Genomic DNA, 22028 nt, shown 5'->3' with positions numbered 1-22028 from the left:
CAATCGATACATGTCACATGTTGCGGTCGACTAAGTTTGGTTGATTTGGTCGTAAAAGAAAGATGATAATCATAGTCACATCCCAAGTTTGCTAGTCGATAAGATCTTGGAGATTGACCAGCCTATTAGATGGGTAGGTTGTTCCTAATCATTCAAAATAAATCAATCTGCCCACACGAGCCACCTTATACTCGACGAAGCGATACATCATTCAAATATAGGCCAGCAGTCTAATCATTTTTAAGACAGAAAAGTCATAATCCTAGTGAACAGTTATTTCAATAGCCAACATTCGATCCACATCAACAAGCAGCGTTAATCCTCCATAAATTTTTTTTTCTAATAAAAATGCATTACAATTGATGTTCACAGACATACAGTTACATTTTCAAGGATTTTCATACCTGTCTGACGAGGAAAATATCATTTACTTTGCATTTTGATCTAAAAATCAAGGAAAGAGCACTGCTTCCGAGCATGTTCTGGAATGAGTTTAGAGAGAAGCTCCAAAGTTGCGCCTTTCAGCTCTGCAGATCTCATGCCAACACACCATATTCAATAACATTATACAGAAAATCTTTAGATGTTCATAATAGCTTAAAAGATATATACATATATATATATATATACACACATACATATGCACTTAACAGTTCCGGTAACATTGTCAGTGTTCAACTTTTCACTCTGATACTACATTTTTGTTTCATTAGATGTTCATAATAGCTTAAAAGATATATATATATATATATATATATACACACATACATATGCACTTAACAGTTCCGGTAACATTGTCAGTGTTCAACTTTTCACTCTGATACTACATTTTTGTTTCATTACTGATTTAGTTCATGTAGTTTCAATGAGAATGCATCAATTCAGTGCATGAAACGGAAATTCTTATGCTAATAAAGAAAAAAAAAAAAACGTTTAAGTCTCATTTCGTAACTATTTGATTTTTTGTGTTTTTAGATTTTGAGAACTGAGATTGTAACTCACAATTTCTTTACAATAGTTTTTCTTCTTTCCTAATGAAAATTCAAATTTTTGGCTAAATTCTGAAAAATGGAACAAGTTTTCAAAAATTACTTTTTCTAGTTTTTAAAACTTAGCTGGGATATTGAAACATTCCGGGTAGATAACAAAACAAAGAACTCCACTAAAAGCTTAAATTTTAAAAAACCAAATACAATCATTGTTTTTAGATTCTAAGAGGTCCGTCGATTTCCTTCACTTTAAGATATTTAGGCATATAAGTTATTAGTTAAAACATTGTTATATTTCAAGGAGTACGAACTAAATCATTGCAAACAGATGTATGTACAGACCAATAATATATTGACAAGGAAGAAACAAAACCTTGGGGTTTGAAGTTGAAGAGCGGAGGCAGGGGGCGCCCATTCGGAAGACGAGTATTGGGATCCCGGAGTTCATCAAAGAAGGGATGGATACAAGCCTCTAACTGTTTCCATTGAAAAATACATATCAGGAGCAGATAACAATTTCTCATCATTAATCGTGATGATACGTGAGAAGGAGGTAGCGCATATGGAAAGGAAAACACTCACAGCAGTGCACCTAAGATTTGGAGAATACTGGAGGAGTCTTGAGACAAGATCCACAGCTTCTGGTGGCATGCGCTTGTGAAATATCTGCAGGGGAAAAGAAGATTGGCAAATCGAAAAAAAAAAAAAAAAAAAAAAAGTGATGCATTTTGAAAACAGATGTACTTACCTTGTGCCAGGGATGAGCCTTGATTTGTGGGAACTTAAACTCAGTATAATTTGGGTTCATACATTTGATTTCTTCACGGGTAGGAGTCCCAAGTACCTACACAAAGAGAGCATTTCAACTAAAAGGGAACTGTAGTTCATGAAATAGCAACTTATTCTCTTAAGAATAAAGTCAGGTAATTAACCTTGATTATTTCGACCAGCTGATCGACGCCACTCTCACCAGGAAAGAGAGGCTACAAGATTTAAGCAAGCCAGTAAGAGAGAGAGAAGAGACAGGAAGGGAGGAAAAGAGTATCGTCTGATCCTTCCCTGCTTTGCAAAGAATGAGAAACAAGTACCTGTCCAAGAAGTAACTCGGCAAGAACGCAGCCTGCAGACCATATATCAATTGCGGTAGTGTATTCAGTAGCCCCGAATATTAGTTCGGGTGCTCGATAATAACGAGAACAAATATATGATATATTTGGCTCGCCTTTCACCTGATAATAATGGGTGAAAAGGAAGAAAAATAAGCATTATGCACAAAAATGACGAATAGAAGCAACATAATAGACCCACTACTAAAAAGAATATCTGCATTGTCGAGAGATCAGACTCAAAAGAAGACCCTACCAGAACTTTTGCACTTCCAAAATCGCACAGCTTGACCTGATGAGTATGTGGATTAACCTGAACAACAACCTTATCAGCAAGTAGCTTTCAAAAAACTACAAGAACAACAAAAATCATAAAGTTTTTAAAGCAAACCAGTAGATTCTGTGGCTTAATGTCCCTATGGCATACTCCTATTCCTCCATGAATGTAGGCTAGAGCTCTACAAATCTGTTGAGATACCAAGAGAAGCCTCAAGTTAGAATCTGTCCACATTTCCTTCATAATTTCAAGATAGATTTCTTGGAACAATTCTGGCCATTTTAAATTAGGAACAGTCAGCAAAATGATTATTCAATGCTTGAAATACGGGGAAGATCTTTTACATATGATAGTTTATAGAGCATGGAAGACGCAAAAAAAATCCCTCAGGCACCCCAGAAAGATGAACGCTATGGAGGATGGTACCAGAAATTTCTTCACCTTGTAAATCTTTGTAGAATATCTCTAGTTTTCTATACAAATTGATGTGGTTCTAAACGTACCAGGGCTAAAATTGCATAAATGAACCAATTATCTGTTCACATTCAAAGCTAGCTCGTACACAAAAAATAAAAGGAAATGCAGAAGTCATTTAAATCTTAGAAACAGTATGGATAACCACCTGATAGGCATAGAGCTTGACATATATGAGAGGCATCCGCTGATTTGCCTTGGTGTAGTGCTTTATTACTCGGTAAACTGTCTCGGGTACATATTCGAGCACCAGATTAAGATACAGCTCATCCTTTTCCGTTGTGGAAAAAAAGCAGTGTTTGAGAGAAACAACATTAGGATGATCAAGAAGGCGCATTGTTTGCAGCTCACGGTTCTTATATCTCTTATCCTGAAGGACCTTCTTGATAGCAACAGTTTCTCCAGTTTCTAGGCACTTAGCCTGCAAGTGAAGTCGTAAAAGCCATAAACAAATCCGATTTGTCCTAAAAAACTTGTCAATTTATATTAGTTAAAGAGTTTCCACACAGCCTCATCCAGAAAACTATCGGAGTTACAGAAGTTCAGAGTTTGCAATTGAACCATTACCTGAAATACAATACCAAAGGATCCCTGTCCAACTGTTCGCTCTGCCATGTAACTTATTGTCTGTCAAAAGATCACATAAAACTAAATTGTCAAAACAGGTCTAGTATTACGAAGGCATTACAAATCCTAAGATGCGGCAGTCTCAATAGGTGCAAATGGTTAGTTCGACTCTATCAGCATATTCATTGACGGTAAAAAGCAGCAGGTTTATAGTGTTCACCTGTTTGGGTTGACCATTTCGACCACCGATGGTAGTTACAATTATATGTCCAGTTTCTGTACCATTTCCATCAACCACTGTCGCTTCCATCTCCTGAGGGTGGATAATGATGCATTAAGCAGAGAGAATTTTTATGCTAAAACAGCTATTCTCTCTAAGAGGCTAACCTTTTCAACCTTCTCATCTCTGATCTTCATTTCATTAATCTCCTCCGGAAGTTTATCAGCAAATAATGGAATAGCACTACTGGGTTTTCCAACTGGACCCATAGCAGAAGATGCCATAATATGCTGAACTGGTAAAAATCACCAATATGATCCTTATGAAGCACAGTCTGTGCAAATCCTTGCCTGCAATTTGTGAAAAAGGGTTATTCAGGAAAACAATTAAATAGAATTTACGCATGCAAAACACTTGCATATGAATTCCCTGTGATGGCCAGAAAAAAAACTAACTGGTGTGAATTGAGATATTGAATATATCAAATTGCTCGTTCCAAAAGGTTTTTAAATTAAGATCCCTTAGTTGAATCCAAATAACTTTACCACTATGCCTAACTCTAGCCTTGGGAGCGTAGGAAACTTTTAATTTTTGACATGCAAATCAGAGTAACCATTAAACAGTATCACTGCGAAGTATAATTATCCCATCCTTACTGAAGCTCGATCCCTGAACAAATGCTTGTGTACAATTGAAGATCCTCCTTTGAAATTCGAAGCATGGATCTGAAGCTCCATGGTCAAATGAATCCGGCTTGGTTGTCGGAGAAGGTTGAGGGACATGCCCTTAAATACGTGAAGAGGACATTCTTAATGCTATTGGTAATAACTGGGACGGTGGGGGGTCAAAATTGTGGTGCATTAAAATGGATGGAGGAGTACAAGTTGACATACAAGAACAAAAAGACCAATAAGCTACACTACAAGTGGTATTGTTCGAAAATCTGAGGCCGTTAATGCGGGAAATTGGCCTCCAATGATGGTCATCTCTCCTGGAGAGCTGCAATAAAATTTTGGAAGCCCAATGAATCAGAGGGAAGGGGTTTGCCTAGTGCCGAGTCCTTTCTGGGAAAGAAAAGATTCCCTTGGAAAAGTCCACATTTGCCTCTCCGTAATGTGGAACAACCCAAAAAGTGTTCCAAGACGCTACAATGGGTTAGGTTGTAGGCCTTCTCCGGAAGCGGTCGAAGTTTCCTTTGCTAGAACCTCATACCACTTCCAGAGAATGAATTCGTACGTGTCTAATCTAGTTTTAGAATACATTAACGAAAAAAAAATCTGCAATAAATTTAAAAGAATAACAAATTAATTTGCATAGAGGCAGAAAACTTGTTTTTAAACTTTACGAAAAACAAATCACGGTTAAAATTAGTTTGATAACAAAATTAGAAGAAAATATAAATTCAAGTGATTTTAAAGCTAAAGATGGCTAAATATATTCTAAATTCGTAGTTTTCTTCAAAATTACAACAAATTTGTAACCATTTACTATTGTAATTTGTAACCATTTACTATATTTATGACATTTATAACAGTACCAGTGCCCATAGTGATAAAAGAGACAGCTTTGTAGAGTTTTGTTTTTTTTAGAACGGTTTGAGAAGTTTGTTGTGGAAAGTCCATCTTAAACTCCAATGGGCCAAACTAATCAATTGCACAAAGGTGGCTAATATGTAGCATCAATCCATGTGATGTTCTCTCTAATAAAAGAAAAAAACAGCCTTCATATGAAAGTGGCTCGTTCTCCGCCCTCGTTTAAAAAGAGGGCACCATTTGTGGCGAGTAACATGCTTTGCTTTCATCTAGTTTATTTGGCTCGAGAGGAATAGAAGAAGCGCTTAGAGTGTCCATTGTTCTTTCTTTTTCGTCTTTTTGATAAGAAACCAAGGAGTAATTTCATTATCAAAAGTGGAGAACAAAGACGACAAGTTCTTCAAGGAGGATTAGAGTGTAATCAATTCAATACCTCTATTTGGCATTGGAGTTCTTTAATTGTAACTTGCTCCCTTTTGCAGACTCCTCTTGTTGGCTCGCTTCTTGACCAACCCATGTGACTGGAGCAATGCTCCAGCACTTCACCACCTAATAGGCATCTCGATAGAATTTCCGAGAAAAATCCAAAACAAAGGACTGACCGTAAAAGAGATGGAATGAAGCAATCAAAAAACTCAAAAATCTTCTCTTTTAGTAAAACTGTCTAGGTTTTGACATGGAGAATTTGGATAGGGATTCGAGGTTGTTATGAAAATCTTAAGATGGAATGTGAAAGGAGAGGGCAAGGAGGAAAAGTGAAGGGGGTGAAAGGAGTTCTTAGTATTATCCATACAAATTTTTCATTTTTAACAATAATCTAACCTCTGTTCAATCAAGGATTGAGTTGTCTAAATCTCGGTCAAGATCTAGAGATCTGGCCATTCATTGAAGTTGGATACCTCAAGCCATGTTTTAGATTTGCAAGATAGACGAGACATCCCTTACAGATATTAAGAGTTCTCTATTACTTTGAAGGCGTCACTCTATACAATGGGCTTCAATACATTGCTTGGGAGATTGTATCAAGGGGATCTTTACAATGTCCCTATATGGACCTTCGAGAAGTTTACAAAGAAAAGAGGCAAGCATTGAATGGAAAACTTCGAGAAGTTATCACAAGAAATAGTCAAGACTTGGTTTCAAACACGTCACTCTACATGTGAGATTCCACGTCAATCGGAGAAGGAAATAAAGCATTCCTTATAAGGGTGTGGAAACCAAGGAAATAAAGCATTCTTTATAAGGACGTGGAAACCAAGGAAATAAAGCATTGTTTATAAGGGCGTAGAAACCAAGGAAATAAAGCATTCCTTATAAGGGCGTGGAAACCTCTCTTAGCAGATGCGTTTAAAACCTTGAGGGAGAACCCAGAAGGGAAAGCCCAAAGAGAACAATATCTGCTAGCGGTGGGCTTGGGCTATTACAAATGGTATCAGAGCTAGTCACCGGGCAGTGTGCCAGCAAGGACGTTGGCCCCCAAGAGGGGTGGATTGTGAGATCCCACGTAGGTTGGAGAGGGAAACGGACCATTCCTTATAAGAGTGTGGAACCTCGTCCCTAGCAGACACGTTTTAAAACTTTGAAGGGAAGCCCAAAAGGGAAAGCCAAAAAAGGACAACATCTGCTAGCATCGGGCTTGGGCTATTACACCATATTTCCACGACATATCGGTATTGTTCACTTCAAGCTGAAGCCTGCATGATTTTTCTTTTGGTTTCACCCTAAAACGTTCCTACAGATGGAGTTCTTGTCCCTAAACATCTTCTCCACAAGTTCTAATCTAAATGGAATTATATTCAAATTCCTATCCATTCTTACAAATGAACACCGAACCCTTCTCAAATAGTCACTAAGATATCCACTCTTAGCTACATTCAAAGCTTGCATTAATATAAATTAACTACGGTTTATTAGAGCACCCCACCCATCTGATAAATCTCAACCACAAATCACATTGAAGTATAATCATTCTTAGCCATCAGTCATCAGATACTTAACCATAAGATAAGGACATGGGATATTTAGACACACCCTCCAAGGTTGTTCCTAGTCCAAACCTCTAGTTGAGAACTTAAATCTCTTAAAAGCTTTGTTCTATTGGGACGGATGAAGCTGCTCAAAACTAGTTGGGTGAGCCATCAGCACAGAGCAAGAAGTAAGCCCAAAACACCATAATCATACATGTATACATTTAAAAAATCTCAACTAACAAACTGAAAGGAAATTTTAGGTTTATAAAGGTTTTCCCCTCATGACTCATAATCTTCTATATTCATACCGCTTCCCCTTCAGCCAGGTTCCCACACACTACCATTTCAAAAGGCCAAGAAATCAAGCCAGATAAACATCAGCACAAGCTTCCTCTAAGCATTTCAACAAACAAATCCAAAAAGCCGAAAACAAAGGAAAAAATCCGGAAATCTAAGTCCAAATCTCCAAATCACTCAAAATGCAATACAAACAAGATCTAAAACCAGTACAACAATCACAAAGTTCCTATCGATTTCTTCCAATTTTTCAAACGGAAAAATCCACCAAAACAGTAGAAAACAAAAACCATTCGAACTTCGAAATCCAAATACCTGAAGCAAGCAGATCATTTCGCAAAAACCTTCAAATCCAAAGAAAACACATACGAATCTTTCCCCTGGCAAAGAGAGCTGAAAGAGGATTCTGCAGTTTTTCTTTTACCACTCGAGATTCCGTCTCTATCCTTCTCTTCTCTTCTTCCTTGTTCCTTTTCTTTCTTTCCTTCGCAACTGACAGAGCGGACGCTGCTAGTTTGGTCAAATGGAGTTAACGGTCAGTTTTGACGTCCGTGGTTAAAGACAAATTGACACGTGGCGTCATTGGGGTGGATGGTGGCGTCACGTCCGACTTCCTTCTGTGACCAATGAATAATTGAGTAGCAGGACAGAATCACTTTCAAAGCAAACGACGCCGTCTCACTGACTGTATGAGTTTCAAGATATTCCTCTCACTATAATTATCCATTTTTTTAAAATTAAATTATAAGTTAACTTCAATTATTTTAAAAAAATTATGTTTAATAGATTTTTCATATATATAAATATATAAAATAAATTTTATATATAATACAATTTTAATTTATAAGGTTGAGGAAGAGAACAAATCATCATTTATAAGATGTGGAAACCTTCTCCTAGCATACGCGTTTTCAAGCCTTGAGGGCAAGCCCGAAAGGGAAAGCCCAAAAAGGACAATATCTGCTAGTAGTGGATTTGGGTCGTTACAAATGGTATCAGAGTCAGACACCGGACGATGTGCCAGCCTTCTTGCTGTTCCCCGAAGGGGGGTAGACACGAGGTGGTGTGCCAGTAAGGACGTTGGGCCCCAAAGGGGGTGGATTTGGGGGCGGTCCTACATCGATTGGAGGAAGGAAAGAGTGCCAGCGAGGACGTTGGGCCCCAAAGGGGGTGGATTTGGGGGCGGTCCCACATCGATTGGAGGAAGGAAAGAGTGCCAGCGAGGACGTTGGGCCCCGAAGGGGGGGTGGATTTGGGGGAGGTCCCACATCGATTGGAGGAAGGAAAAAGTGCCAGCGAGGACGTTGGGCCCCGAAGGGGAGTGGATTGTGATGTCCCAAATTGGTTGGGGAGGAGAACAAATCATCATTTATAAGGGTGTGGAAAGCCCAAAGTGGCAATATCTGCTAGCGGTGGATCTGGGTCGTTACATTTATAAATACAAAATCATAATTTTCAACCATGCACGAAAATGTATTATTAGTTTGATGAACTTCAATCGTGCAGATATTTTAACGATAACGAGCTATTAATATTTTTATTATTTCATACTGTTCGTATTATTGTAAATATTTTGATTCACTCTAGTCATTTGAAAGATCAAGAAGAAAAATGCTACAAGCAATGATGCAACTAATAAAATTGTGACACTTTGGTTCCATTTTCTTTAATTACTATTTTTGTACCAATAATACCCTTTGCCACAAACTCTCTCTACCAAAGTGTCTCAAGGGTAATTTTGTAAAATATAGAAGGGCATTTGGTCTAGTGGTATGATTCTCGCTTCGGGTGCGAGAGGTCCCGAGTTCGATTCTCGGAATGCCCCTTTATCCATTTCTTTCTTTAATTACTATTTTTATACAAATAATACCCTCTGCCGCAAACTCTCTCAGTCAGTATCTCAAGGGTAATTTTGTCAAAAATAGAAGGACATTTGGTCTAGTGGTATGATTCTTGCTTTGGGTGCGAGAGGTCTCGAGTTTGATTCTTGAAATGCCCCTTTATCCATTTCTTTCTTTAATTACTATTTTTATACCAATAATACCCTCTGCCGCAAACTCTCTCTACCAAAGTGTCTCAAGGGTAATTTCATAAAAAATGGAAGGGCATTTGGTCTAGTGGTATGATTCTCGCTTTGGGTGTGAGAGGTCTCGAGTTTGATTCTCAAAATGCCCCTTTATCCATTTCTTTCTTTAATTACTATTTTTATACCAATAATATCCTCTGCCGCAAACTCTCTCTACCAAAGTGTCTCAAGGGTAATTTCGTAAAAAATGGAAGGGCATTTGGTCTAGTGGTATGATTCTCGCTTCGGGTGCGAGAGGTCTCGAGTTCGATTCTCGGAATGCCCCTTTATCCATTTCTTTCTTTAATTACTATTTTTATACCAATAATACCCTCTGCCGCAAACTCTCTCAGTCAAAGTGTCTCAAGGGTAATTTTGTAAAAAATGTAAGGGCATTTGGTCTAGTGGTATCATTCTCGCTTTGGGTGCGAGAGGTTTCGAGTTCGATTCTCAGAATGCCACTTTATCCATTTCTTTCTTTAATTACTATTTTTATACCAATAATATCCTCTGCCGCAAACTCTCTCTACCAAAGTGTCTCAAGGGTAATTTTGTAAAAAATGGAAGGGCATTTGGTCTAGTGGTATGATTCTCGCTTCGGGTGCGAGAGGTCCCAAGTTCGATTCTCGGAATGCCCCTTTATCCATTTCTTTCTTTAATTACTATTTTTATACCAATAATACCCTCTACCGCAAACTCTCTCAGTCAAAGTGTCTCAAGGGTAATTTCGTAAAAAATGTAAGGGCATTTGGTCTAGTGGTATGATTCTCGCTTCGGATGCGAGAGGTCCCGAGTTCGATTCTTAGAATGCCCCTTTATCTATTTCTCTCTTTAATTACTATTTTTATCCCAAAAACAAAAAAATACACAAGATTTTGCTAATTATAAAGTACTTGAAAAATATTCGATTATTGTCATCATTCTTGTCACGGATCAATCTTATTTATTCTATCTGATTCAAATTAAACATGAGGAAACTTCAATCATAATTCACAATATTTTTTTTAATAAAAAAAACACACAAATTTTTGTGAAAATTGATTTATAATTAAGAATGTTGGCATATTATCCATCTGTCAAAATCAAATAAATTATAATTGATTGATTATTGGGCTGAAAAATTCAAAATTCACATGCCTAACAAATTGATAGGATGAAAGAACAAGAAAATCTAGCTTGTGATCCTTATAATATAAATAGTTAGACCAAAAAAAGTTATTGATAATTTTAATAATTTTGTAATCAACAAATTGGGTTCAATTATATTCTAAGACTTCAATTTAATTTTGGTTGCAAAGTAAATGACAAAAATACAAATATATATATATATATGGACTAAAATACAATATATATAGTCTCCGAAACGACGGTAATATCAGCAATTTTATGTTTTTTTTTATCATAGTCAGTCTCATAATTTTTAAAAGCGTTTATTAGAGAGATTTCTATACTTTTATAAGAAATGTTTTGTTTCTCACGGTGTGAGATCTCACAATTTTATTTAATATAATTTTAGCCTAAATTATATAATCAAGTGGCTAACATCTTTATCACCTATACCCTTCTCTTATTTTTCTTGTACTTTTTTTCTCTTGTCGTGTCGTTTTATTATTGGTCCTAGAAATAATAACATTTAACTTAAATAATTTAAAAGCTTCTAATTTCAGGTAAATATTATCCAAATATTATAAAGTTTGTAGCTTATAATGAAATACACACGTACACGTGTCAGCCAAAATTTGCATAAATGGTAAAGCTGGCTGTCTAATGGTATCATTTACTTGCAAATCTTGTTTATTAAATTGTCAGTTTCTAACTAAAACTGAACCCAAGATTGCCCTTATAAATTTAAACAGCTAATTTTGCCTAATTTATGTTGTCTAAGCAATTTAGATGAATTCATAGAAAAAGGAAAAATTGTCCCTTCATCTATAATTCTTAGTTTTTTTCTTTTTCTTTATATATATATATACCCGTGAGTATTCGACCAAACTTGACCAATCTCATGAGACAACCTAACCCGTATTATATTTAGTTGACAATCTAGTGGGGTATTAAATCTTAAATATGGTTAAGTTTTTCTTTTATATATATATATATATATATAAAAGCTAAATTAATAAAATACTCATAAAACTTGTAATTTGTTTTTTTTTAAAAAAATAACCATAAACTTTTAAAATTTTTTAAAAAATTACCCTTAAACTATTAAAAAAAAAAAATCTAAAAATACTATTAAAGTTAGTTTTTAATGGAAACCTTAGTATTTGTTTCAAAAACCTCCTTTAAACTTTTAATAGTGTTTAAAAAAAAACTAATGGTAATAGTATTTTAATTTTTTAATTTTTTAATTTTTAAATTTTTTTTTTTTAAAGTTTAAGGGTGTTTTTTAAATATATATATATATATATATATATATATATATATATATATATATTTTTTTTTTTTTTTAAATTTAAGGATATTTTTATTAATTTATCCTATATTTATTTATTTATTTCCAACTAGGTATTTAAGAATAATCCAAATTAATGAATGCATAAGTTAGTTGAAGATTTTTATTAAAGTTTATGGTTGACTAATGAGAATTGGGAGAGATTTTGGTGATGCATTTGGTAGCTCAATCCATAATTATTAATGGAAAAAACTAAAATATGTATAAGATGCCAACCATCATATTAAAAAAAACCTCAACATGCATACATAGAAATCAAATATAAATGGTAAAATATTATAAGAGAAATCAAACATAAATGGTAACCGAAAGAAACCAAAGTTTCAACGTCTTAACCTAGTAAGATGGTTTGTGTTTAATTGGTTTGGGTTTTTTGTACTAAGGTAGATAAGGGTAGATCTAGAAATTAAAGTTTAGAAAATCATGATCTAATTTGACTTTAAAGTGATTAAATGCTCTCCCTCACGTGTAACTTGAACGTTAATTTGGACTCACAAGGCCTATATGAAAATACGAAAAAATCATCCACGGCGTCCGAACTCATAATCTCAACCTCTAGTAACAAACCAAATCAATTCTATAACTAAATACCTAATTAGTCATAATCTCAAGCTCTAGAACCAAATTAAATTATTATAGGAACCCAAAACTTAAAGCTACTAATATTCTTTAATACCTTTTTTTTATTGTCTTTATATAGCAGAAGTTACTCTCAAAGAAGAAAAAAACTGTCATTCACGTGCAGCCAATCAAGAATTTCTAACTGACAGAGTTCATCAGATGGTGCAAAAGGATACCTTCTTATTGATTTGGCTCTATTGGTTTGTAGTGTATCAGTGTCCTAATGGTGTGTCTAATAATATATTTTCTCTGCTGCCAAGTTCTTACAAATCTTACAACAAAACACCCTTTTCATCTAATGTATGCGTGTGTGTATATATATATATATATATATATATATAAGACATACAGTAAACCAGAGGTGGAAGAAGATGAAAAGGGTGTTTTGTGACAACCCAAGTTGTCGTTTGAACTGTGGGGCTCATGAGTGAATAGTTTATCTAAGATAGAACTAGTTTTCAACCTATATAAAAACAAGCCAATAATCTTCTTTGTTTGTCAATCATACTTGAAGAATCCTCTCTCTCTCTCTCCCCCCCTCTATCTGTCTTTCTCTACCTATTTTGATATGAAGATGTGTGGGAAGAATTTAAAATGTCTTGCAACTATTGCTTTCATTGGTGTTTTTGTTTGGTCATTTAGTTTGGAAAATTGCCATGGGAGAGAAGGCAGGCGTTGGGGGGCACATAGAAAAACTGGAGGCTACCGCCACCACCATGTTCATGTGGATAGTGAGGATGTTGTGGGAGCCTCACTAGCAAGTGAAGGTGGTTCTGGCAGTTTTAATGTGCTGGACTTTGGAGCTAAAGGCGATGGAAAGGAAGATGACACTAAGGTGAATTTAGGTTTGCCTATCATTTTCATTACATAGAAATTGTTAAAAATCACGACTCTCCACAGTAGTATGATATTGTCCACTTTGAGTATAAGCTTTCGTGGCTTTGCTTTGGGCTTTCTCAAAAAGCCTCATACCAATGAAGATGTATTTCTTTACTTATAAACCCATGATCTTCCACTAAATTAATTAACTAATGTGGACTCACTCCCAATAATCCTAAAGCATATAAACTTTTCAGAATTGAAAATTAACTGAAATACTTGACAATGTATACATACCAGGCATTTCAGGCAGCTTGGAATCAGCTTGCAATGCAGAGGGATCAATGGTGGAGGTTCCCTCAGGTTATGAATTTCTCGTTGGCCCCATTTCGTTCTCTGGTCCTAATTGCCAACCAAACATTGTGTTTCAGGTCAATATCAATACACTGAAGTCTAGTTTGGAAGTTGATTTCAAAAAGTGTTTTTAAGTGCACAGTAGCATGACGTTTTAAAAGGATTCTATCAACTTTATGGGAGACTGTTCTGTGAAGAACTTCTCCAGAAAAAATTCTTGATGACATATTTTAAAGTACATCTCCTACATGACATGCAGTTGGATGGCAGAATCATTGCTCCTACAAGCCCTAGTGCTTGGGGTTCAGGTCTCTTGCAATGGATTGAATTCACTAAACTTAAAGGGATAACAGTGAAAGGTACAGGTACTATTGATGGACAAGGCTCCGTTTGGTGGAGCGACAACTCGCCCACAGACGATTCTACTGACGAAAATTTGGTATTTTCATAAATCAACTCGGATTAGAAGGGATTTCATATTTTAAGTCAAACAGCTACCTAATCACAGACTAACTCATGCAACAGGACAAGGAAAGCAGTGGCGGAAGACTTCCAAGAACCAAACCAACAGTACAGCCTTGGCTTAAACTTGACAATAATAGAACAAATGGATCAAAGAGAGATTTCTATTTGTGACTCTTATATTCTTGTGCAGGCACTTAGGTTCTACGGAAGTGATGGAGTGACAGTCACTGGAATAACCATCCAAAACAGCCAACAGGCTCACCTGAAATTTGATAGTTGCACATCAGTTCAGGTTTCTTCATTAACCATTTCATCGCCTGGTGACAGCCCAAACACGGACGGAATTCACTTGCAGAACTCCCAGAATGTGATCATTTCGAACAGCAATCTAGCTTGTGGTAATTCCCAATTTTGAGTACTAACTGCAAAGATGGCTTAATTTAGCATGAGAATTTGACTTTAAAATACAACCCAACTTTACATAAGCAGATAAATAGAAGGTAATCCAATTGGTTAAAATTCAGAAAGGTGGTCTTCAAGCATCAGTCACTTAAAGGTGGTTTTCAATTTCTTTTTTGCTTAACAGTTCTGAGAACTTTTTTTTTGTTGAAGTAGAATATGGTCCTAAAACATGATATTACGGTGTACTTGATTTTGTTCACCAACCTGAAGGAAGTGTTAGGAACCACGACTCTCCACAGTGGTATGATATTGTCCACTTTGAGCATAAGCTCTCATGGCTTTACTTTTAGTTTCCCCAAAAGGCCTCATACGAATGAAGATGTATTCCTTACTTGTAAACTCATGAGCAACCTCTTAATTAGCCGATGTGGGACTCCTCTCCCAACAATCCTCAACGGGAAGATCGACTTGTTGTTTTGACTTGCATGAAAACTAGTATGAAATTAAAAAAATCAGTAGCATTATGAAACTTACACATATAAAAATCAAACTACAGGAGATGATTGTATATCCATACAAACTGGAAGCTCGTCCATATACATACACGATGTGAACTGTGGGCCAGGCCATGGAATTAGCATTGGAGGACTAGGACGTGATCAAACAAAAGCATGTGTTTCCAATGTCACCGTCCGTGATGTCAAACTGCAGAACACAATGAATGGGGTCAGAATAAAAACATGGCAGGTATATAAAACCTTTCTCCCTAAACCTCAGTCTTTCTCAAACCAACCATACTTTGTAATTCAACAGCTCACAGAAGGCTATTTAACTTTCCCATTGCAGGGTGGTTCAGGCTCAGTACAGGGAATACTGTTCTCAAACATTCAAGTTTCATACGTTGGGACTCCAGTAATGATAGACCAATACTACTGCGATGGGGGTAGATGCCATAATGGATCTTCCGCAGTAGCAATTTCAGGAGTAAACTATGTAAACATTAGGGGAACATACACTTCAACGCCGGTCCATTTAGCCTGCAGTGACAGTCTTCCCTGCACTGGTGTGACATTAGACACCATTCAGCTTGAGGGGAGCAGCCGCTCAAATGAACCATTCTGTTGGAAGGCATACGGTGAACTAAAAACCTCCACTGTCCCTCCCATCGACTGCTTGCAGTCTGGAAATCCATCGAAAGCCCAGGCTCACGGTTTCTGCTAAATATTAATTAGATTATAGATAGATATACGCAGTCATTAATGGAGAGTTAGGAAAACAAAATTTCATGGTAGACTACTTAGAAATAGAAATGTCATATGCTACAAAATCGGGTGCTATAGATAGATATATGCAGTCATTAATTATGATATTGTTGCTACATCATTCATGCTTAGTAAGATGAATTTTTACTTCTACAAACCACCCGAATCATAGCACATTGAACAACACATTGTTAAGATTTGAGTACCGCAAATACAAAATTTCATCCTTCCTCGTGAAATTATTAGCACGTAAACCACCTAATTACCAGATAATAATAAATAAAAAATGACACGAACAACTGATTAAAAAACTAATTTATACATGAAATCGAACTTTTCGTCCACAGAATTCTTCGGAGTATCATTCATCATCAAGTGAAGCAATTCGCACATCGTTTGCTTAGTAATAGATCCGAATACACCACAATGGTAGCCTCAGATTTCAAAATCAATAGCTTAAAAACTACACTACCATATGTAATGGATATGACCTAATTCAATAGTCTACAAAAGAAGAAGACAAAAAACAGTATTACAAGTTGCAGTATGAAATTCAAGGATTGAGTTTAGAAGAAGATACGTCTTCTAGCTTGACAGAGAAGAGCTTAGAACTTGCTGAAGGAAAAACTTCGAAGCCGGCGAAAATGGCGGGAAGAGCGATGGGCGGGAATGAGACCGGTAGAATATATATATCTATATCTATATATATAATATATATTTATTTATTTATTTATTATTTTTAAAAAAAAAAAAAATTAAAAATATGGATGAAGCGACAAAACGGTGCCGTTTTGATATGGCACTCTGTTCCCTTCCGTCCCGGTTTGAACATATTTTCGCTCGCAAAATTTAATTAATAAATAAAATAAATCCGAAGCCAGTGGAAGAGAAAACTTCGGAATCGGAAAACGCTCTCTCTCTCTCTCTCTCTCTCTCTCGCTTCCATTTTCACATTCAGATTTCTCGCGAATTCGAGAGGTAATCAATTTTCAGATCCATCTCTTCTCATTTTCCATTTCTCAAATTCGGTTCCGCAGAATCGCTGGAAGGTCTTTTGTTGATCTGAAGTTGTAACGAGTTCATTTATCCATTATTCTGGTTGATTGCTAATTGTCGTCGTAATATTAGAATGCTTGTTGGTTTCATTGATTTGTGGTTTAATTTTTCATGATATGTGAAGAATTTTCGTACCTCGTTGTTTCGATATGTGTTGTTGGTTGCCGAATCAATTCCATGTCTGTTCTATGGGAAATCACCTTGGATTGGTTTGAATCCTCATTGCGTGGTTTAAGTGTCATTAGGGGGGTCAGCAGGGACAAAGTGTTGTGGAAATTTTACGTTTATTTGGTGGTTCATTGCGGTTTGGCTTTTCGCTTCTTCTTTTCAGGCGGTTGTTTTGATTCACGATAATTCATTGGATGTTCGTTGTTGGAGATCTATTTGGTTCATTTCAAATGATTGAAAATGTTTGATTCCTGATTCTATGTTTTCTTTCTCGCCAGTGCTGTGGTTGTTGCTCAGATAGAAGGAAGCCAAAATGGGGTTGAGCTTTACGAAGCTGTTCGGTAAGCTATTTTCTAAGAAAGAGATGCGCATTTTGATGGTTGGTCTTGATGCTGCTGGTAAGACCACGATCTTGTACAAGCTAAAGCTCGGAGAAATTGTGACCACCATCCCGACCATCGGTGAGTCTTATCCGGTAAAATGAAACTTTTGTGGAACTTTGGAAATTAAGAACTCAGCTGTAGAATCAAGCTATGTACAATTTTAATAATTTGATTAAATCCATCTTATGGAAGTCATAGATGTAAGACTCGATACTTTTCTACAGGATTTAATGTGGAGACTGTGGAATACAAGAACATCAGCTTTACTGTTTGGGACGTTGGTGGTCAGGACAAGGTATGCATCTCCTTATTTCTGTATGTGTGGAAAAAACAAGACACTTTCTAGTTTTCACCATGTTTAAGACACAACTAGTCCATTTATTTCGGATTTAGTATCAACATAGAATTTTACTTCTTTAATTGTTTTTTTCCTCCTGATATGCATATCAGAGGTTGATGCATTATTAAATTTAGAGATGTCCATTGGGCGGGTACAGGGAAGACTTCCCTCTTCCCATTCCCGCTACTTATTTCATTTTCCATCCCCACAAAATTTTCCATTTATTTTTGTTGGAATCGGGTTGGAGATTCTGGTGGGAAAGTTGAGAGGATTGGGTCCCCAAAGGTAACTTTTACCGGTTTGTTATTTTTTTTTTGTGGGTCTCCAGAGGTAATTTTTACAAGTTTGTTATTTTTTTTTAATAAAATAGTTATTTTGACGTTTTCATTTTTCAATATAATCTTAATTAAAAAAAATTGTAAAAGAATCCTAATAAATCAATATATTTGTATAATGTTTTACAAACACAGTTTTTAGAAATTCTAATTTTAATATTTGAGCGTAGTCTATCTTTAACAATTAAAAAAATCTACAACATTTTTAATTTATATTATAACCAAAGTGTCAAAATTAACTAATTAATTTTTTAATATATATATTAATAGGTGCTGAAATTATATTTATACTAAACTTCGGAGTTAGATTTAAAGCAGAGAATGCCAACTTTCAATACAATGCATTTGATTTGTTATGTTTGATATATGAAACAATGTAATATAAAAACCCACAATAAATTCTAAAGCAGTGACGAAGCATGGGCTCTAACTTGCATATTGCATGCATGTTCTTATTATCTTAATTCAACCACATCGTACATTTTTGCATTATAAAGACTAAAATACTGACATTTTCTAGAACGAGCATTGTGCATGGATAGTATGTTCACATATTGTTTAATTAAAAAATTCCCAAGAATTTTTTTTGTACTATTATTTCTAACTAATGTTTGATTGATGGGGTTTCTTTTTGAAAGATCCGTCCACTTTGGAGGCATTACTTCCAGAATACACAGGGCCTTATTTTTGTTGTGGATAGCAATGATAGGGACCGAGTCGTAGAGGCAAGAGATGAGTTGCACAGGATGTTGAATGAAGTAAGTTTGTACCTGTTTTACCTTACCACTCTGCTCCCGAATGCTCTTATACTTTATTTTCTATAACAACTTAATTGGCAATTTCCCCTACTTTGATGGACTATTTCTATGTACTGATGTATAGCTTGCTTTTGTTCATAATGTATCCAAATTTTACTTCATTTCTTTAGTCCTTACTAAATTCCTTTATTTGTCATAATTGCTGTAATGGGATTTAGTTTTGTGAGAGACAACTTTTAGAAGCTATATTTGTGACTAAGAACCAGGATTTTTCTAGAGTTTGCTTCAAGACGGTTAGTTCAGTTGCCGAAGCCTTTGTTTGTATTCGTTTGCCAAATCTTGTTCAGTTCCAAGAATGGAATCACGCTGATAGTAAGAAAGAAGTTTATTTGTTGTTTGGTTTTGATCTTCTTCCATATGTGTTTGCCTTTTTCCTTCTTTCTTTCTTCCAGTTTTCTGTCATTTGAAAGTACGATTGATGTAGATCTCTTGCATTGTTAATCTTTTTGTTCGGCATATATATTACTATTGCTGACTTGAAACATTTAGTGGTATCACTTAAAATGCTGAATCTGGTTGCAGGATGAGCTTAGAGATGCTGTTTTGCTTGTATTTGCTAACAAGCAAGATCTTCCTAATGCCATGAATGCTGCAGAAATAACTGACAAACTCGGTCTTCACTCCCTTCGTCAGCGCCACTGGTAAATTAAACCACTTGAATGAAAATAATATTAAGAACAAATTTTTTTTTTGGAAGTTTTTAAAATAAAAGGTAGGTCAAACTCAAACAAACCCTGAATGGAAGCAATTCTTGAATCATGATCTAATTGTACTATGACATCCCACATCGATTGGGAAGGAGTACGGAACATCCTTTACAAGGACGTGGAAACCTCTCCCTAGCAGACACATTTGAAAAAGTCCAAAGAGGACAAGTCCGAAAGAAAAAGTCCAAAGAGGACAATATCTGCTAGCGATGAGCTTGGACCGTTATATGTATTCGTTCGTATGTTAATGAATTGGACTGTTTACTAGGCTCATGAAGTAGGAAGAGTGAGTTTCAAGCTCGAGCTCTGTCAGGGTACAGAAGAAAGTCGACAGAATATTTTCTAGTTTCTTTTGAAGTTGCTGGGTGAGATGATAAAGTGATATAAAGGAACTCATTTTACACGGTGTTCCCTTCCCTTTCAGGTACATCCAGAGCACCTGCGCCACATCTGGAGAGGGCCTATACGAAGGTTTGGACTGGCTTTCCAACAACATTGTTAGCAAGGTAAATGCACCTTACATTTGATCCCAATCTTAATTGAATATCCATTCTTTTAGGTCACTGAGTTCTGATTTACTGTACCCTATTCCAAAATTCCTTCAATTTTCTTTTTTTCAAACTGTACTCTATTTTAATCCCCCAACTTTTAAAATTAGTTAAATCACGTAGTTCGGGAACTTTTAAGTAGGTCCATGCACTTAAAAAAGTGTCTAATAGGTCCTTAAACAGTCCAATTTATGTCTAATATGTTCTTAAATTTTCAATTGACGTTGAATTAGTCTTTGATCTATTCGATATTTTTAAAAGTTTATAAATCTATAAGACACAAAATTAAAAATTTATAGTCTTGTTAGGACATATCGAAAGTTGATGGACTTAGATACACAATTGAAAATTTAAAACTTCTTTGACACTTTTAAAGTTTAGGGATTTATTAGACACAAAATTGAAATTTTAAGTCTTATTAAACACTTTCTAATTCAATCACCTAGTTCGTTTATGAATGGAATTTGTAATTTTACTTTATAAATCACAAAATACTTGCGTAACCTAAGTCTTTGCTTTTAATTTTTCAAGGTCAGTTCACAGAAATTTTGATTCATTCAACACATAGCTTCAAATACTTGTCATTGTCACCTACTGAGTTCTAAATTTCTGTGCATCACTTGTAACTATTAAATCCATTCTATTTCAAAACTTTCATTTTAATTTCAAAATTTGCATATAAACTATTTTATTAGTCCTTTGCCTTCAATTTCTCATTGATCATTTAATAGAATTCTTAAACTTTGTTATTGAGTCGTTCACTCTCCCTTTTTATTCAGGCTTGAGACGACAAATGATTTGGTTGCTCAGGACTATGTTCAGTGTTCTCCCATTCTGGAAAGGATAGTTTCATTTATTTATTTATTTATTTATGTTTCAATGATTATGGATATAAATAGGGAAAGAAAGTTCTGCTATACGCATGTACTCGAGATGCTTTAAGCTAGACACTAGGCTTTTCAAAATTCATTCTTTTCATTTAATACCAATTTCATTATTATTATTATTATTATTATTATCAATTTTAATATTTTTATTTGATCATATGCTTCTTACACTTGAAAGTATATTTATTAACTCAGTGATTAAAGTACCACTTTTTTGCTAGAGGTTGAAGGATTGCATTCTTGCCGACTTATAAATATATTTATGGCATAGCATCAATTTATGAGATCATATTGAGATCATATTGGTTGAAAAGAAAAATGAAGCATTAGGGCGTGGAAACCTCTCCCTAATAGAGGTATTTTTAAACTATGAAGTTGAGGGTACATAATGGACGAAAGCGGACAATATCTACTAGTAGTGGACTTAGACGGTTACAAATGGTATCAAATTCAAACACCAAGCAATGCCAGCGAAGACACTGGCCACAAATCATATTGTGAAATCATACATTGGTTGGAGAGTAAATAAGTCATATTGTGAAATCATACATTGGTTGGAGAGTAAATGAAACATTCATTATAAGGGTGAAACTTCTAACATTTCAAAACATGAGGCTGATGACGATACGTAACGAGGGCCGGTTGGAGAGGAGAATGAAACATTCATTATAAGGGTGTAGAAACCTCTCGCATTTCAAAACCATGAGGTTGACGACTATACGTAACGAGGGCCCCAAGTCATATTATGAGATCCTACATAGGTTGGAGAGGAGAACGAGTCATATTATGAGATCTTACATAGGTTGGAGAGGAGAACGAAACATTTCTCATAAGGATGTCAAAACCTCTCGCATTTCAAAACCATGAGGCTGACAGCGATACGTAACAAGCCAAAACAAACAACATCTACT

At 35.5% G+C, this 22028-nt stretch overlaps 3 protein-coding genes, 1 long non-coding RNA gene and 4 other non-coding genes across 11 annotated transcripts; 6 read left to right on the top strand and 2 right to left on the bottom strand.

Moving 5' to 3' along the window:
- Nucleotides 1-257: 257 nt before the first annotated feature.
- SK13 (shaggy-like kinase 13) lies at nt 258-7938 on the bottom strand. The gene is made up of 13 exons (XM_087123069.1): nt 7748-7938; nt 3801-3983; nt 3634-3726; nt 3414-3473; nt 2995-3267; nt 2487-2561; nt 2352-2408; nt 2078-2218; nt 1922-1972; nt 1738-1833; nt 1572-1655; nt 1363-1465; nt 258-527 (listed from the first exon to the last, which is right to left on the bottom strand). The coding sequence occupies exons 2-13, from the start codon at nt 3915-3917 to the stop codon at nt 445-447; spliced, it is 1233 nt and encodes a 410-aa protein (XP_086979195.1). The 5' UTR covers nt 3918-3983; nt 7748-7938; the 3' UTR covers nt 258-444.
- Nucleotides 7939-9185: 1247 nt separating this feature from the next.
- TRNAP-CGG (transfer RNA proline (anticodon CGG)) lies at nt 9186-9257 on the top strand. Its single transcript has one exon. It is a non-coding gene; the product is annotated as a tRNA-Pro (tRNA).
- A 454-nt stretch (nt 9258-9711) lies between these two features.
- Nucleotides 9712-9783, top strand: TRNAP-CGG (transfer RNA proline (anticodon CGG)). The gene has a single exon. It is a non-coding gene; the product is annotated as a tRNA-Pro (tRNA).
- Nucleotides 9784-10063: 280 nt separating this feature from the next.
- Nucleotides 10064-10135, top strand: TRNAP-CGG (transfer RNA proline (anticodon CGG)). Its single transcript has one exon. It is a non-coding gene; the product is annotated as a tRNA-Pro (tRNA).
- A 104-nt stretch (nt 10136-10239) lies between these two features.
- TRNAP-CGG (transfer RNA proline (anticodon CGG)) lies at nt 10240-10311 on the top strand. The gene has a single exon. It is a non-coding gene; the product is annotated as a tRNA-Pro (tRNA).
- A 1712-nt stretch (nt 10312-12023) lies between these two features.
- Nucleotides 12024-16114, top strand: LOC111793046 (Pectin lyase-like superfamily protein). Its single transcript, XM_023674736.2, is given in 8 exon segments — nt 12024-13408; nt 13693-13708; nt 13711-13823; nt 14006-14185; nt 14272-14316; nt 14402-14609; nt 15170-15360; nt 15460-16114. Coding segments are annotated over 8 exon segments (1395 nt in total). The 5' UTR covers nt 12024-13141; the 3' UTR covers nt 15835-16114.
- LOC147792775 (uncharacterized) lies at nt 13690-16558 on the bottom strand. The gene is made up of 6 exons (XR_015420586.1): nt 16456-16558; nt 15628-15827; nt 15218-15318; nt 14878-15105; nt 14474-14633; nt 13690-13794 (listed from the first exon to the last, which is right to left on the bottom strand). It is a non-coding gene; the product is annotated as an uncharacterized LOC147792775 (long non-coding RNA).
- A 194-nt stretch (nt 16559-16752) lies between these two features.
- Nucleotides 16753-21236, top strand: LOC111793047 (ADP-ribosylation factor). Of its 4 annotated transcripts, XM_023674738.2 has the most exons (7): nt 16753-16853; nt 17378-17560; nt 17707-17777; nt 18796-18915; nt 19498-19616; nt 20107-20188; nt 21010-21236. In XM_023674738.2, exons 2-7 carry the CDS (start codon nt 17413-17415, stop codon nt 21013-21015), a joined length of 546 nt encoding a protein of 181 aa, XP_023530506.1. In that variant the 5' UTR covers nt 16753-16853; nt 17378-17412; the 3' UTR covers nt 21016-21236. The 4 variants fall into 4 exon arrangements, with proteins under 4 accessions (XP_023530506.1, XP_023530505.1, XP_086979638.1 ...); XM_023674737.2 differs by lacking the exon at nt 21010-21236 and having other exon boundaries at nt 20107-20224; XM_087123512.1 differs by lacking the exons at nt 16753-16853; nt 21010-21236 and adding an exon at nt 16869-16973 and having other exon boundaries at nt 20107-20224.
- The last annotated feature ends 792 nt before the right edge of the window (nt 21237-22028 follow it).

Source organism: Cucurbita pepo, chromosome 4, assembly GCF_057944985.1.
Source record: "Cucurbita pepo subsp. pepo isolate OVF chromosome 4, ASM5794498v1, whole genome shotgun sequence".
NCBI classification, from domain to species: Eukaryota; Viridiplantae; Streptophyta; class Magnoliopsida; order Cucurbitales; family Cucurbitaceae; genus Cucurbita; species Cucurbita pepo.
Note: the sequence above shows the minus strand (reverse complement) of the source record. Positions and strands in the feature narration are given on the sequence as shown.

What these genes read in the sequence shown, in the direction of transcription:
- SK13 (XM_087123069.1), bottom strand. Translation starts at nt 3,917, where the DNA reads ATGGCATCTTCTGCTATGGGTCCAGTTGGAAAACCCAGTAGTGCTATT. An exon ending in GAAATGGTCAACCCAAACAG is followed by an intron (nt 3,474 to 3,633) that starts GTGAACACTATA and finishes ATCTTTTGACAG; the next exon opens with ACAATAAGTTACATGGCAGA. An exon ending in CCTTTGGTATTGTATTTCAG is followed by an intron (nt 3,268 to 3,413) that starts GTAATGGTTCAA and finishes CTTCACTTGCAG; the next exon opens with GCTAAGTGCCTAGAAACTGG.
- LOC111793047 (XM_023674737.2), top strand. Translation starts at nt 17,413, where the DNA reads ATGGGGTTGAGCTTTACGAAGCTGTTCGGTAAGCTATTTTCTAAGAAA. An exon ending in ACGTTGGTGGTCAGGACAAG is followed by an intron (nt 17,778 to 18,795) that starts GTATGCATCTCC and finishes TCTTTTTGAAAG; the next exon opens with ATCCGTCCACTTTGGAGGCA. An exon ending in TCCCTTCGTCAGCGCCACTG is followed by an intron (nt 19,617 to 20,106) that starts GTAAATTAAACC and finishes CTTCCCTTTCAG; the next exon opens with GTACATCCAGAGCACCTGCG.